Below are 16,502 nucleotides of genomic sequence, written 5' to 3' on the forward strand. Positions count from 1 at the left end.
TTGGCTTTGTTTGTTTCACACCCAGTGATGCTCAGTGGTTACTCCTGGCCCTGCACTCAGGAATTACTCCTGGCGGTGCTGGGGGTGGAGCCGGGGCAGGGGTGGTCGGTGGGGGGGAGGGGGTATGGGATGCCAGGGATCAAACCCAGGTCAGCCTCATGCAAGTCAAACATCCTACCTGCTGTACTATCACCAGGCTTTGAGAAAAGGTTTTCAAGTTTTCATTCAGACCGGATATCAAATATTTCATAATATATCTAAAAATAGATAATCACTCACACTTTTGAGTCATAAGAAAATTGATCATGGACCTCAAAAATAGTGCAAGGAAAGACCAGCTGCTGGTTCATCAGGAAATAGAGGCATGAAATTTATTGTGTCAAGAGAATTGTTGCCAAATAAAAGTAACAGGGAAAAAGATAAAATATAAATTTGAATTGAAGCTAAATATTTTTGAGGGCTTTGAAGTTTTTTTATACTGTGCCTTAGAAAACCACTAGCAACTTTTTAAGCACAGGAACTAGCAATTTGAACATACGTTTTAGAAAAATTACTGTGCTGGCAGTATAAAGGACGATAGATTAATCCAGTAGTCTTGCACATACAGAGTTATATAAATACTTTTAATTATTATTCTGTAATACTTTTTAATCATTCATTAAGTCCATGGAATGCTTATTTCTAGTTTAATTGGGGTTTCCAGGTAATTGAAACAATACTTCAAGCTTAGCTTCAGTTTCATAATGTACAACGTTTTAAACTATTATTCATGACCCAGTTTCAATAAATAGAATATAACAGTTTGCTTAAATGTTGCACTACATTTCTGCCTTCACTTTTTTCCCATTAATTATATTCTCTAGGCCAGGGTTTCTTCACTCTGGATCCAAGATATTCTAAGGAGACACTGTTGAAAGTCACATAAATGTGTAGGGGCACAGCTTGAGAGTGAGGGTCAAGGAAGGGATCGAGGCTGCAAGTGATCTACAGTCAGAATAGGGTTGAGAAACCCTGCTCTGAGGCTTGGTCTCATTTGACTATGTGCTTTTTATGGAAAGTCTTTTCCCCCCACTGGTTCTATTACTACAATCTTACCATTATGTTTGATTTTCCTCATCACTTTTTCTATGGTTGTAAAGTAAAACCAAAGATTATTAGAATAAAATAGCTATTAACTAATCTTTGTCATCTAGTATGTAAACTTAAGGCAAGCACCAAGAGGCATCTCTTCAGAAAAAATACAAACATTGCAAAACTTTTGAAAAAGATTTGCTAGTTGGTATTTGATTAGATAAGTAGTTTTTTTACTGTAAACATTAATGGCAGTTTGATCAAGTTTTTTTTTTGTTTGTTTGTTTTTGCTTTTTGGGTCACACCCAGCGATGCACAAAGGTTGCTGCTGGCTTTGTACTCAGGAATCACCCCTGGCAGTGCTCAGGGGACCATATGGGATGCTGGGTTGGCCGCATGCAGGGCAAATGCAGTACCCGCTGTGCTATTGTTCCAGCCAGCCCCTTGATCAAGTTTTAAACCCTAAACATTTAGATTTACTTAGGACATTTATTGAGGTGGAGAGTACAATATCATGCTTTGCATATGTGAAGCTCTGGGTTTAGCTTACTTACACACTTAGACACTTACACACACACACACACACACACACACACACACACACACACACATACCACAAAAGAAGTTTTATTTGTTCTTGTTTTGTTTTGTTTTGTTTTGAAGGACCACATCTGGTAAGCCTCAGGATTTACTCCTGGCTCTGTGCTCCCGGCCATGCTCAAGGGATCATATGGGGTGCCAGAAATTGAACCCTTGTCAGCTGTAAACAGAGCATTTTTTTTTTTCACTTTAACTAAAAATTCCTAATTTTATAATGCAAAGAAACAGTTGCTCCTATCATTTCATTAAAGAAGGAATACTGTTTAATAGGGGGATAAAATGCTTAGGTAGTTGACTTGTTTATTAAGTGCATATTTGAATGGTGGTTGGTGGTTCTACCCACCTGTACTCAGGAGCTGTGGTGCTTTTCCCAAGTGGGAATAGTACTACACCGAGTAGTCAGCAGTCAATAAGATTAGGCCTGGTAGTACTAGGTGTGGGCTGAAGGGGGTTATGGCGCCAAGGATCAAATTCAGGGCTTCATGGTTGCACTCCAGCACTTTAAGCTATTGCCTTGGCCCTATATTTGAAATTTTTATTGGATTGTTTATGTGTGCATTGCTGCTTGAAGTTATATTTATGAGGCTCATTAATATAAAGGCATTTTCTACTATAACACAAATTTTGCTTTTGGCTTACTGGCTACAAAATCACACATCTGGGAACAGTATGGATAGACTAGATCTCTCTCTATAGCTTTATACAGAGTATGAATGAAGGCAAAAATGGTCATAAAAATACTAGCACTCATTAACTTGGGCATTTTTGTGTTAAGCACCAAAGAACTTATTAGATTGAACGTGTGCTTCCTTATTTTGAGATCCAGGTTGTTGACAGCATCCACTTCAAAAGAAGGTAATTTTGTCCAACTTAATGAGCTTTTGACTGTTAACAGGGGTTGGGGAGAGTAAATGGTAGATGAGAAATTGTTTTTGTAGCTTATTCATTTGTGCCCTTAATTAGTACTCAGACCAAGGTGTTGAAAAGAATTGAAGTTCTTAAAGTTACTAAACTTGCTGTTATTTCCTCTATTGAGAATTTGTTTTCACTGTTTTTCTTATGATTTTTATTTTTTATTAAGTTTCTCTTTAATTTGAGAAATGTTGGGCTTGATCCTGTCATAGCATACCTACCAGGAAGCATCTCTGAACAACCAGTGTTTCTGTGCTTTATTGCTATCACTCCCTTCATTAAGTACATACAAATTTACTCATATAAAAATAGTAATGTAATGTTCTATTGTGCAAATAATTATAGTTCTTCTTTTGTTTAACATTTTTATACGTTAACTATATGTTAACTTTTAAGTTCTTAGACTGCAGTTATCATATAGTAGAAGTTTCAAAGCAGTTTACATTCATTTTAAAAATATTATGGGCCATGACTCAATACTCAAGGGCAATGAAACATTTGTCTAGTTAATCTTTTTAAAAAGTTGTTACTTACATTCTTTTACATTTTAAATATTATGAATTATTTTGCTACTAAAGATGAAGGAGAATGGAATTTGGAAGAAATTTCAAGAATGCATTTGAGATCTGATAATGAACTTCTATAGAGAATTTACAGATTAATACAAACATTTTAAAAAGTTGTTAGTTTTTAAGAAACATTGAGGTGACTTGTTAACTAATCTATTTTGATAAAAGAGAAAAAGAGTAAAAGCCACGTTTTACTTGCTTTTATTTGCAAAGGCAATCTTTATTTGCAAATACTGTCTCTGGAAGAATAATTTAAGAACTGGCAACATTGCCTCTCAGAAGAGGAATTTGATTTCTGTAAGGCTGGATGGAAGGCAGACTTATTTTTGAATTCTCTTTGGAATTTGAAATAAGCTTAAACTGTAGTCTGATTTTGAGCCATGAACTGTTACATATAAATAAAAATTTAAAAGGATTAAAAGGATAAGTGTTAAAAAATAGTTACCTTGATGCAGAGCAAAGGTAGCTTGTCTAGTAGGAATCAACTGACTTCCACAATCAGCTTAGCGTCATTAGTTCTGTAATGTGCTGTTTCACAACATGCGTTTCGCAGTTGTTGTGGTAGGTGCAGACAAGCAAAAGGGTAAAGAAAAACATTTGACATATTTTCTGTTGTCAGAAATTACTCAACAGTACATATAATTTCAAAAATAAATTAGAAATTGAGATATTGAGTTAATGTTTAGTTTTCTTTCTGTATTAATCATTTTATAAGTCTTGCTCCTTTTTATTTGCTTCCAGTTGATGCTGATGAAATTAAAAGGCTAGGAAAAAGATTTAAGAAGCTTGATTTGGACAACTCTGGTTCTTTGAGTGTGGAAGAGTTCATGTCTTTGCCCGAGTTACAACAGAATCCTTTAGTACAGCGAGTAATAGATATATTCGACACAGATGGGAATGGAGAGGTAGACTTTAAAGGTAAGAAAATAGTTTTTAAAAAGTCTTTAGATAGTAGTTTTAAAAATGTCATGAGTTAATTTTTGAGTAGTGATACAGCTGTGTACAAAATATCTGAAAAATTCATTTTCTTAAAATGCATGCTATTGATGATCCAAAATATGTTGTTAACTTGAGAATCTGGTATTTTAACCTTAACTACCTTGGTTATTAGTGATCCAGCTTTTCTAAAAAGTAATCTTAAAAAGTAATATTTAGCATTTTGTAAGTATTTTGTATGTAGAGAAACAAGGGGTCAGAGAGGTAGCGCAGCAGACTCTGCACAAGAGTCCCATGTGTGTGGTCTCTGGTGTGATCTCCATGCGTGGTCCCTCAGCACCATAAGAAGTGACCGCTGAGCACTGCCAAGTGTGGCCGCTAACTACTCCCACCCCCAAAAGAAAAAGAAACCGCAGTATTAGAAGTTGCGTTATTTAAGCTTTAAAAAAATCAGTACAACATATTAAATGATCTTATAAGCTAGGAATAAAGGTGGACTCATTTCACAGAAAGAATTGATTTATTTTTAATAAAGACAACAAGCGCTTTTGCTAATATTAACTTGATACATGACTTTATACTTAGTTCTCTAAATATTTTGCTGGGGAATCATCAACAGATTTACTTAGTTTAGGAACTGAATTTTAAGTGATTTAAAAATGATTGTGACCATTCCTCATGCAATTTCTTAGACTTTATTTAGATTCTGAATTGTGGACCCAGAAATCTGGAGGCTTTTGTTCTGGCAAAACAACGTACATAATCATTTTACTCCTATTATAGCCATTTCAGGCAGAGTACAATAAATGTTTTTGAGTGTTATGGTTCTTAGTACTTAAATATTTATACAATTTTATTTGATTTTTGAGAACTCAAAGTATGAGAGAGAGAGAGAGAGAGAGAGAGTGTGTGTGTGTATAGAGAGAGAGAGAGGGAGAGGAAGAGTGAGAACGCATGCGCAGAAGACTACAAGCCTTTGTGGAAGTTTCTAATGTGTCATTTCAGTTTTAAACACCAAATTTTATTTATTTAAACAGTAAATTTTATTTCGCAGTGGGAAAATGTCTTTTATGTGTATATAAAGTAAACATTGTTTTTCTGTAGAAATAATGGATACTTATGATAAGTAATTATTTTTTGTTCTTAATAGAATTCATTGAAGGAGTTTCTCAGTTCAGTGTCAAAGGGGACAAAGAACAGAAGTTGAGGTGTAAGTATTTTTCTTCACTGCCTCTTCTTCTTACACCAGTGATTACCACCCCATACTATGTTATAGCCTTCTTTTAAAATATTTTAAAAGTTATCATTTTATTTCAGTCCTTAGACATACAGAAGTGTTACAATCTGATGAGCATTCTTTTAGGATGTTTGCACTGTTTCCCCCCCCCCCCACCCCCAGAAATAATGTGTCATTGGTTTTAGTTGGATAGAAGATAGAAGGGAAAATAGAAATTCCTTCTACTGAGGATAGTCAGTACATTTTTCAGGTTAGAGGTTTTGGGTTTTTTTCTTTTATTTTTTTGTTTTGTTTTTTGAATGAATAAATGGCAAGAAATATTCTAATGTGCTTAGATAAACATGTTTACACACATTGTATTCAGAATTTTCAAACCAGAAGTCCACTGTGTTTATACAGGTCATCTCTATTATAGCAAGCATCTGATATCTTTTTAAATTATTCAACTCTTTGCTGGAGAGCCATTTTATTCAATAAGACTTCTCTGAGGCACAATAATAGTTCTTTGTGAAAGATGAACTGAGAGAATAAAGTATAGTAATAGCAATTGCTAGCTCTTAGTAGCTTTTGCATGTATCATACACTTTTCTAAGCAGCTCATATGTATTATCATTCAGTACTCAAAAAATTCCTGGGATTTTGCAACTGTTACCCCTTTTATACATGCAGAAGCTGAAGCTTAGCAATGTTAAATACTGTTACCTTATGCTACATTAATTAGTTCAAACAACTTAGACTTCATACTCTATATCCTTTCCTTAATCAACTACATTAAACTACATCTAAAGGTATCTATGTTTAGGAAGGAATGTTCCTTAGAGTTATACTTTGTTATACTTCCAGATGTTTGATTATACACATTTTACATCTCAGCTGAAAGTATTCTAGTTGTTCTAATAATTGCCATTGATACTCCTTACTCTCCTTTCAGTTGCTTTCCGAATCTATGACATGGATAAAGATGGCTATATTTCCAATGGGGAACTCTTCCAGGTGCTGAAGATGATGGTGGGGAACAATCTGAAAGATACACAATTACAGCAAATCGTAGACAAAACCATAATAAATGCAGATAAGGATGGAGATGGAAGAATATCCTTTGAAGAATTCTGTGCTGTAAGTACAAAAGCACTGGTTCCTCATTAATTTTAAAGCATATTTGTTTTAAAAAACACTTAATAGAGATGGTCTTACACTGTCTTGCCTTTAAAATTTGATTTTGCCTAATTGCCCCATATTCAGGTTTTAAAAAGTTTTCTGTCAATTACTATTCTCAAGAATTAATACTCATTATTTGATAGAAGCTTCAAGAATCATACTAGTAATATTTATTTTTAGCACTTGCTCAAATTTTGTAACTAGGTTATAGGTTTGTTTTTTTTTAGCTTTTAATATTCTTATTTGTTTTAGGGAGTAGTCAGTTGCTGGGGATGGACCCAGGTTCTCACATATGCAAAGCATATCTTCTACAAAGAAGTCATCCATGATTAGGTTATATTCTTAAATCTCACTTAAAAGTGACTTTTTTTTTATTGTCAAAAGAATGTTGTTACAAAGAGATGACTGAACTCTATGTTGGGAATAGCTTCCTTTGAACTGTTTGTTGGGAATAATTTCCTTTTATATGGTTGAAAGACAGAAAGTTTTCCTTCTTATCCTAGTTGAGAATCAGATTATGTAGGATTTTTGAAGTGCTCTTTTTGGGGGCTAGAGCAATAGTACAGTGGGTAGGTCGGCTGCCTTGCACGCAGCTGACCCAGGTTCAATCCCTGGCATCCCATATGATTCCTTCAGTACCACCAGAAGTGATTCTTGATTGAAGAGCCAGGATTTATCTCGTAAGCACCACCAGGTATGACCCAAGAACCCCCCCCCAAAAAAAAAAACCCAACCAAAAAAAGCCCCAAATCAAAGTGCTCTATTGGCTGCTATAATTGACAGATAATTGTCTGCTGAAGCATTAAATTTGGTTTTGATTTTGTTTGTTTTGTGGTTCTGGAAATAGAACTCAGAGCCTCCCACATGCAAGGCACATACTCTACCACTGAGAGACACATCCACTCTAGTTTCTTCCATTTCCTTGGGGGGGAAAAAAATCTTCTGTACATAATTTATTTTGGGGAGTACTGGAGGGCTTGGGCAAGATCTCTTGAAGAGAGAGACTTGAGTATTGGTGCCACTTGTAGTTATAAGTGTGTTCGTTGTTCCTCTCATTTCTCCTCACCATTGCCAAAGATAGCTGAAGCACTACTGGCATCAGTCTGAGTGTGACGTGAGACCAGCCTGATGAAGCATCACACATAGCAGTTTTTAAAAGAAAGAAAGTAAAATGGAAATTCCAAGCTTTGGGTGAGACAGGCAAGTGGAAGGGAATGAAAATACGTGTTTAGGAATAGAGATGATGCTGTTTTATACTTAGGCATATGGTGAACATTGAGCTAGATATCCTGCATTTGTGATAAATTACCTTTGCTAGGGTGCAGGCTGGAGTCTGCCAGCCATGTTTGAAGCCCACTCCTGGTGATACTTCACCTGACATTGTGGACTTGACAAATTGGGCTTGGATCCAGTGATGTGCTGGAGACCACTAGGTCCATTCTCAAGGGGCGGTGAGACATTTGGTACTGGAGATCACCCTGGCTTATCTTACTCAAATTTTTGGAGGGACATGGAATGGAGGGGGAAAATGTTTATTCTATGCTTTCAGTCTACCTCTTTTTTATCAGTTTTTTTTGGTGTGTTATTTTTATTAAAATTTCTTGATCTATATCTGTGAAAGAAATGGCAAAAAAAACCCCTTTAAAACATAACATACTATATGAAAACGTGAGATTTCTTAGCAGACAGATCATACAGTTGATTGAAACGAAAACAAAAGTGGCTCAAAAATTGAGTGCGTGTATCTTTGCTTCTTCCCAAAACTGTAGTAGAATTAGCTGTATTTTATTTCTTTCTTTATTTATTGTTTTTGTTGTTGTTCATTTTTTGTGGTCTTACGTGCAGTGTTCAGAGCTTATTCCTGTCTTGTGCTCAGAGATCACTCCTACTGGTGCCCAGGGAACCATATGGGGTGCAGAGATCAAACTTGGCTTGGCTGCATGCAAGCAAGTGCCCTACCCATTGTACTGTTGATACAGCACAAGAATTAAGTGTATTTTAAAAGAAAAGGCCATCAACCCATAAAGGCCAAAGTGACCAGCAGAGAGTATAGCAATTAAATTTGATGATTTACAGAGTTAATTAATTAACTGAATTTTATTAGAGAGGAAAAATAAAATGAAGTCTAATCCGTTATTCTGGAAAAAAAAAAAACTAAGAAGTAACCAGGTTTATGTTAGAATCCCTGAGAGGCTCAGAAGAGGTGGTACAAAATAACTTGAAAATATTCTTGAAAGAGGCTTAACTAGAGAATGGTTAAAGTCTGTTTATGAATTACTTTGTGAATAGAAGGCCAGTAAAATACTTAAAAATAAAACACCAATCACTCATTATTGAGTCCAGCTACAGACTCAGAGGACTGGAGCATATGCATGGCATGACCTCCAAAATGCCATGGCCCGAGCAACAATGTCATTAGGACTTTACTGCTGGCAAAGTATAGCTGGAACTGGTCACCTAGTTTCCTGTGCACCATTCGAAAGTTCTACTCCTCCAGAAAAAGTCACCATTATCCTGTGGAGTATAATATATTAAATCATCTGTTTATTTGGGGTTTGGGGCCGCATCAGCTATGCTCAGGGCTTACTCCTGGCTCTGCAGTACTCAGGGATCACTCGTGATGGTACTCAAGGGACCATGCAAGACAAGCGCCTACCTGCTATTTTATCTCTCAGGCACCTATATTAAATCCTTTTAGTTTAAAAAAAAAAAAAAGTAGCACTGTCCTCCCATTGTTCATCGATTTGCTTGAGCTGGCACCAGTAACGTCTCCTTTGTGAGATGTTGTTCTTATTGTTTTTGGCATATCAAATATGCCACAGGGAGCTTGCCAGGCTCTACCGTGTGGGCAGGATACTCTCAGTAGCTTGCCAGGCTCTCCAAGGGGGACAGAGGAATCGAACCTGGGTGGTTGGCCATGTACAAGGCAAATGCCCTTCCTGCTGTGCTATCACTCCAGTTCAATAAAAGATCTTTGGAGCATTTATATTAGAGGCCTATTTTAGGAACCAACAGCTGATTACTCGTGCTTCTAAAAAGAAAATGGAGAGAAGGAAATCCCTGGCAAAATGAATAAAATATACCTCAGAATATAAAGTAATGGCTTTCCTGAAAGGACAGAATATCTAGTATATGTTACAAAAATAATCTGAATTTAAGCATGTTTCATGAAATTTTAATACAGGGAACAAAGAGAGGGTTCTATAAATTTCCAAAGAGCTAGGATAGAGAGAAGTGTGGGGGCTGGGTGTGTGTGAGGAACTTCATACAAAAACTCAGGAATGATAACAACATAATTCTCTGGAGCAGAGTTGGACAGCAGAAGACAGTGAAGCAGTTATCTTCACAATCTCCATGGGAAGTTATTTCCAAATTAGAATTCTCTGAAAACTATAGACATAATAAAGACATTTTCTGTTATGCAAGGCCTTCCTTTTTTTGGAAACTACTGAAGGATGTGTTCCCACTGTAATAAGATTATATAAACCACAAAAGCTAGGTGGGACCCAGAAAATCCATCAAGAGAGAAAAGGATCTCCAGAATGCTGGTAAAGGGAGATCCAGAGGGGATAGGCCTAGACTGCAGCAGGTTGGAAAGCTCTGGCAGTGATTTCGAAGAGTAAAATATGCAGAACTATGCAGCAGATTTGAATGTATTGACACTGGAAATTTAGGTTGAATTACTGATACAGAGAAGTACCCTCAAAAGAGAAAGATCAGTTACTGATTGTAACAACTGTATTGAAAAGAAAATATGTGAATCTTCTCCTGCTGTAAGTAGTAATTGATATAATTAAAATGAATTAATTTCTAATTAAAGATTAAACTATTAGAATGGGAGATAGGAAAATTCCTGAATTAGAGTTGTTATAATATAGAGGGGATACCTGCAAAGCTAACTATCCTCTGTTATAGTTGCTAGTAGGCAGCGTCTACAACTTTAAGAAAAAGTCATATGGGAATGTTGTTTAAAGACCTTGATGTAAATACTGAAAATCAGGTGAGGCAAAAAAATTCAAGTGATTGTCTTAGGTCAAGAAAGCAGAAAGAATGAAGATAGGGTGCAAACTGCTGTTTATACAGCAGAAGTTACAGAGCTGTTGGCAGTTGTAACTTTATATTTTAATAATGTAGATAAAATTGTGTATCTTACAGAAATTCAAATGTTGAGTGAAATAAGGTAGGCATGAAGAAAATTTCATATATGAAATTTATAGGAACTATTCCTTGCTGTTTTAAAGCCATAACATGGCTACCTGTGTGTATTAGGGCTGGCAGGGAGGGGCTGGCTAGAGCTGGTGTGGACTGGAGCATTCTGGTAATGGTCTAAGTATTGGTTGCTGGATGGATGTTCACTCTCAAAATTCAAGCAAGTTCTGAACATTAATTCTTATTTCTCTTTTTTTCTGTTCTCTTTTTATTTAGGTTGTATTTGATAAAATTTGTCCCCTAAATATAGTCATTTACATTTTAGATTATAACAACCAACTTTATGTGAATTTTGACTTCGTTGTTGGGAGAGGGGTTGGGAAATGTGCAGAAAATTTAAATTCACTTGATGTTTTATTACCCTCTAGAATAGACTGGCCCAAGTTCATATTTTTATTTTGTTTTGGGGGACCATACCTGGAGGTGCTCAGGCGCTACTTCTGTACCCTGTTCTCAGGGTTCACTCCAAGAAGTGTTTAGGGGACTATGTGGTACCAGAGAACAAACCCAGTTTTACCACGTGCAAAACTTACATAATCTCTGGCCCACATTGTTTTCCAAAACAATTTTTATGGTATCACCTGTTTATAGAAGTTAGAAAAGAATCTGCTGTGGACCAAATACTGCTTATGGTATATTTAGTTTTTTGTTTTTGAGTCAGACCTCGCTGTGCTCAAGGATCATTCCTGGTGGGGCACAGAGGACCATATGTGGTGCCTGACGCATTGAACCCAGGTTGGCCACATGCAAGACAAGCACCTCTACCTACTGTAATATCTCTCAGCCTTCAGTGGCCTGTTTTATATTTCTTTGACCTAAAGAATATTTCTTTACATTTTATAAAAGTTAATGCGAGGCACACGGGCACGTGCCCGGGTAGAGCAAAAGCACAGCAGGTAGGGCGTTTGCCTTGCACTCAGCCAACCTGAGTTCAATTCCTTTGTCCATCTTGGAGAACCCGCAAGCTACTGAGAGTATCCTGCCCGCATGAGAGAGCCTGGCAAGCTACCCATGGCATATTCAAAATGCCAAAGACAGTAACCATAAGTCTCACAATGGAGATGTTACTGGTGCCTGCTTGAGCAAATTTATGAACAACGGGACAACAGTGCTACAGTGCTTTATAAAAGTGTTTAAAAAGAAGTTTAAGGGGAAAAAATGCAAGAGAAACTAGACTGCAAAGCATACGACATTTAGTATTTCTTTACAGTATAAAATTGCTAATACTTATACTCAAACACAAGAAAATGTCTATAATTCTGGTAGAAAAACACCATAAAAAATTTAATCAAAGGGAAAGGAATATTTAAAATTTTTAAAGTTTGTTTTTAAAATTCTAATTTTGATAAGATCGTTACACTAATAAAACCATGGTTAAGCTTTACTTGTTTTTGTCTGTTGCAGGTTGTAGGTGGCCTAGATATCCACAAAAAGATGGTGGTAGATGTGTGACTCTTTTTCAAGAGCATCACCCAACACTTTTGCTTTCTTCTCCATCTCTGAAGATCTGCTCAAGACGTCCAGCAATGCTCTCTGTGTATTTAAATGGAAGTATTTTTCTCTGTGAAGCCACATTTTCCAACATGAGCCTCATGAAGCCAACTAAGTGTTATTGAACTCTTATTCTCTCAATAACTCAGTGTAGCACTTTAAAGTCTGAAGGACAGCAGCATGAAAAGAGCATATCAGTGTGGGAAGAAAGGGAAGGGGTTGGCTTTTTAATTTATTTTTCTTCATCTTTTATAACAAGAAAGTATCTATATATACATATGTAAATATTTATATATAGATATATGTAGCTTTCTATATGTGTAGTAGGTTGGCTTTAATTTAATATACTTGATTCAGAAACAAAATGATAGAGTACAAAAGTGCCAAGCAGAACATAAAACATCCTTACTTTTATTTCACACAGTTTTTATATATAGCTAGAAGATTGTACAATTTGAGCCGGGTGTTAGGCCAGCTATATTCCTTCTCCTGTGCTTTCTCCTTTGAGAGATTGACAAAGCATTTGTTAATGTCTTCTTATTTACCTTAATTACATTTTTGTAACAAGTTTGTAATTTTATTTATACCTATGAATATATTTCCAGGGACTAAGTCTCATTGCTGAGCAGCTTTTAGTACTCTCTGCTTGAGGAGAAAGTATAGTTCAGTGCTACTGCCAAGAGCTTGTTCTTGTGTTCATATAGCAACGGCAAAATTTATGGCTGCTTCCTTCTGTTACTTCATAACTAGGAGATACGACATTCATTAAATGTCCCTGAGTAAATGCAAGCTATCAGTTGTGATTTTATGAAGATCAGAAGCTGAGGCAATCATGATTTATCTTAGACATTAATGAGTACATGAAGTAATCATGTAATTGCTTAAATTATCCATTTGTTCGATTACGTGGGTAAATAATGTCATTAAACTTTTTTTTAAATGTTTGAACCATGAATTTCCCTTCTGTGTTTCAGAAGATTTGCAGCTAACCTAAAAAAACCGGTGGTAGTTAATGTGCATGTATGTATCTAAACATCCACACATATTTGTGATTTAAATCAGAGAAATCTTACTAATTTATATGCCACAGAAGAGCAAGTTTTTACCTCTTAAATTCCTTTACCACAAGGCATAGAGTGCATGATGGTTTTCTTGATTTGCCCATATTTATAATGGATGATAACAATAAATTTGTGTGATATAAAAGTAGTGTATCATGTTCCATCACTTGAGATTTTCCCTTCCTTTTTCTGCAAAGGTACTGTTGGCTGGAAGAAACATTTTGGTTAGCTTTTTAGGACAGTGGTCTTTCCCTATATAGTTTTTGTATAAAAACTGGTTTTATAATCATGAGTGGAAAGGGGCAGGTTGAACCATGGTGAATGAATCTTGAATCGGGCGCCTGCCTGCCTTTGCTGTTCCTTCAACTGAGTGCTGCACATCATGGGCTCTGTCTGTGAGAGAAAAATCCCGGTGCTTGGTGTCCTTGCATGACATGGAGTTTTGCATGTAGATCGATTTAAAATGTACCTCTTGTTTACATAATTTGCATAATTTTAAAAGATAATGTTGCCAAACTTTGGAAATGTTAATGTTCAAACTGAAAATCTCCACTACATGTAACTTTCTTCCTCTGGATCAGTACGTGGCTTCTTATCCCAGCCAGCGATTTGATCTGTTCCAGTGTCAACTGCCATGTGCTCTGCTTCAAGGGGGAACTAGTCTTTTGTGAATTTTTTGTACATAAGTATTTGTTACAAAATATTTTAGCAAATGCTTTCTATTTCTCTTGCTTGTGCATATCTTGGCTGGCGTTACAAAAAGAAAAAAAAATAGTGCAAACATTATTTCCTTACTGGGGAATGAGGGTCTTATCTTTTTTTTTTTTTTAAAGTGTGTGGGTGGGTGGGGGGCGGGGTGGTTTATGTTGAATGTTTAGTTTTTCTTCTGCATGAAACGTCATGTTGTGGGATCTTTAGAAAACTTCATACTGTATGAATAAGAAAATAAAATATTTGAAACTTGTTTGAGTGTTTTCACAGTGGTCTTTGAATAGTTTCATTTTTTAATTTTGTTGTTGATTTGGGGTCAGACTTGGTGGTACTCAGGGCTAACTCCTGACTCTGCACTCAGGAATTACTCCTGGCAGTGATCGGGGACCATATGGAATTCTGGGGATTAAATTCACGTGGCAGTCAAGGCAAATATCCTACCAGCTGATAGGCTCTTTATTAGATTTCTTTAAATGTTGATATTGATCTAGAACTATAAGCCATAAGTGAATCTGCTTTATGAATAGGTAATCAACTGTTGCCTACTATGTAGGCCAGTCATTACAGGATCCCTTTACCACACACGCTTGTTTCTGCTACAGGGCTTTCTACTTTCCCCACTAGACATCCTATACAACCAAGTCTGTTCACTTACATTCTGTTCAACTGGAGCTCCTTTTCTCTCCCTTTTACAAGTACTAGTATACCTCACACGTACTCTTCCCACTATTGAATTTAAGCTCTTCAGATAAAATTTATTTTTGTACTATTTGTCTGTTACTGAAATAAAAACTCCACAAGGGCATTGACTTCTGCCCTTGACACCTTATTTATTCTACTCAGTACTTTGTCATTTTTTATAAGACATTTAGTATTTTTTTGACTAATATTAACTTGGTCAAAGAGATTGACCTAGAGTCCCTTAAGCTAGTGAGTGAGAAGACGGCATAGATCTAATTCTAAGAACTCGTTGAATTTTTACAAAATGCTGTCAGGTGATCTGAATTTTGCGAGACTTTCTGTTGAGCATACTTAGATCTTTCCGCAAAGCCTGGCAAGCTACCCGTGACATATGCGATATGCCAAAACACAGTAACAAGTCTCACAATGGAGACGTTACTGGGCCCGCTCAAGCAAATTGATGAACAACGATTTGTTATAGTGCTACAGTACATTAACTTGAGCTTTACTTATGCTGTGATATTGATGCGTTTATGCTCATTACAGTAACATGCATTTGAGGTAAGTGGTATACCTACCCCCGAATAGTAACAGGCTATTTGGGGATGTTTTATACTCAGAACACCAGTATTGTCAGATATGCACTAATTATAACATATTTTACAATCCTTTCTGTGGCCCCTTACAAATTTGCTAGAACAGTTCTTTGAACCTAGACCAAAAGATGAATTTGTCTTAACCCTCCTTAACTGTTTTGAGTTGAAATGACAGTAAAATGACAGTCTCCAAAATATAAACTCGTTTATCTGCGATAGCACAGCGGGTAGGGCGTTCGCCTTACAAGCGGCCAACATGGCCGACCAGAGTTCGATTCCTCCGCCCCTCTCGGAGAGCCCGGCAAGCTACCGAGAGTATTCGATATGCCAGACACAGTAACAACAAAGTCTCCAATGGAGACGTTACTGGGCCCGCTCGAGCAAATCGACGATCAACGGGAGGGCCTTTACCTTTACCTTTACCTTATCTGGTGATTAATGATCTAATTTATTAGATCATTTATAAGTGATTACTGTCCAAGTTATATAAGAACTTCTACAGTGCAATTTTTTTAAAAAACCATTTGATGGGCCGAAAAGATAGTATAATGGGTAGGGCTCTTGCCTTGCAATGTGAACTGTCTCTGGTTCACTCTGGCATCACATGTGTTTCCTTGTGTCCCACTGGGAGTAATCCCTGAACAGTCAGAAGTAAGCCCTGAGCACTATGTTATGTAGACCAAAATCCAGAATATAAAAAACAAAAAAAATTTTTAAAAAATTGAAAATGGGCCAAGGAACATTTTTCTACAGATATAGAATAGTCAATAGCACATATATGCTCAAGTAGGAATGCAAATCAAAAACCATGTTTTAAAAAGGTGCTATTAGCATTTTTACTGTTATGCAAAAACTGGTGAGTATACAGTGAAGTTGAAACTGGGTGCACTTTTGGTAGGAATGTCGAAAGGTATGGTCAAAAACAGAATTGCCATGTGATTCATCAATTTCTGCTTGTGGGCAATTACTGTTCACCATAGCGAAAGGTAGAAACATTCCAAATTTCTATGACAAAGATTGAAAATTCGTGACCATATACATACAATGAATTTGCCATAAAAGGAAATTCTGACACATGCTATAACATGGATGAGCTTTTAAAACATGCTGAATCACTCCCCAAGAATTCTGCTTCTACTCATTTGAGTTCCTGGAGTTGCCAGATTCAGAAGCAAACTAGAAACTAGGGTACAGACACTATAAATTCTGCAACAGAAATGTGGATTGCACCTAAAATTTGATGTATCAGACCTGGCACTGAGGCCTTACA

The 16,502-nt window shown here is 36.4% G+C and overlaps 1 protein-coding gene across 1 annotated transcript in view; it reads left to right on the plus strand.

The window, feature by feature from the left end:
* PPP3R1 (protein phosphatase 3 regulatory subunit B, alpha) overlaps positions 1 to 12,805 on the plus strand; it is a 68,266-nt gene extending 55,461 nt beyond the window's left edge. Inside the window, exons 3-6 of the mRNA XM_056128647.1 lie at positions 3,894 to 4,070; positions 5,239 to 5,298; positions 6,257 to 6,441; positions 12,097 to 12,805. Of these exons, the coding sequence (XP_055984622.1) occupies positions 3,894 to 4,070; positions 5,239 to 5,298; positions 6,257 to 6,441; positions 12,097 to 12,144 (470 nt within the window). The 3' untranslated portion in view covers positions 12,145 to 12,805. The remainder of the gene's footprint in view (positions 1 to 3,893; positions 4,071 to 5,238; positions 5,299 to 6,256; positions 6,442 to 12,096) is intronic.
* The last annotated feature ends 3,697 nt before the right edge of the window (positions 12,806 to 16,502 follow it).

This window comes from Sorex fumeus, unplaced genomic scaffold (genome assembly GCF_029834395.1).
Source record: "Sorex fumeus unplaced genomic scaffold, SorFum_2.1 ptg000006l, whole genome shotgun sequence".
NCBI classification, from domain to species: Eukaryota; Metazoa; Chordata; class Mammalia; order Eulipotyphla; family Soricidae; genus Sorex; species Sorex fumeus.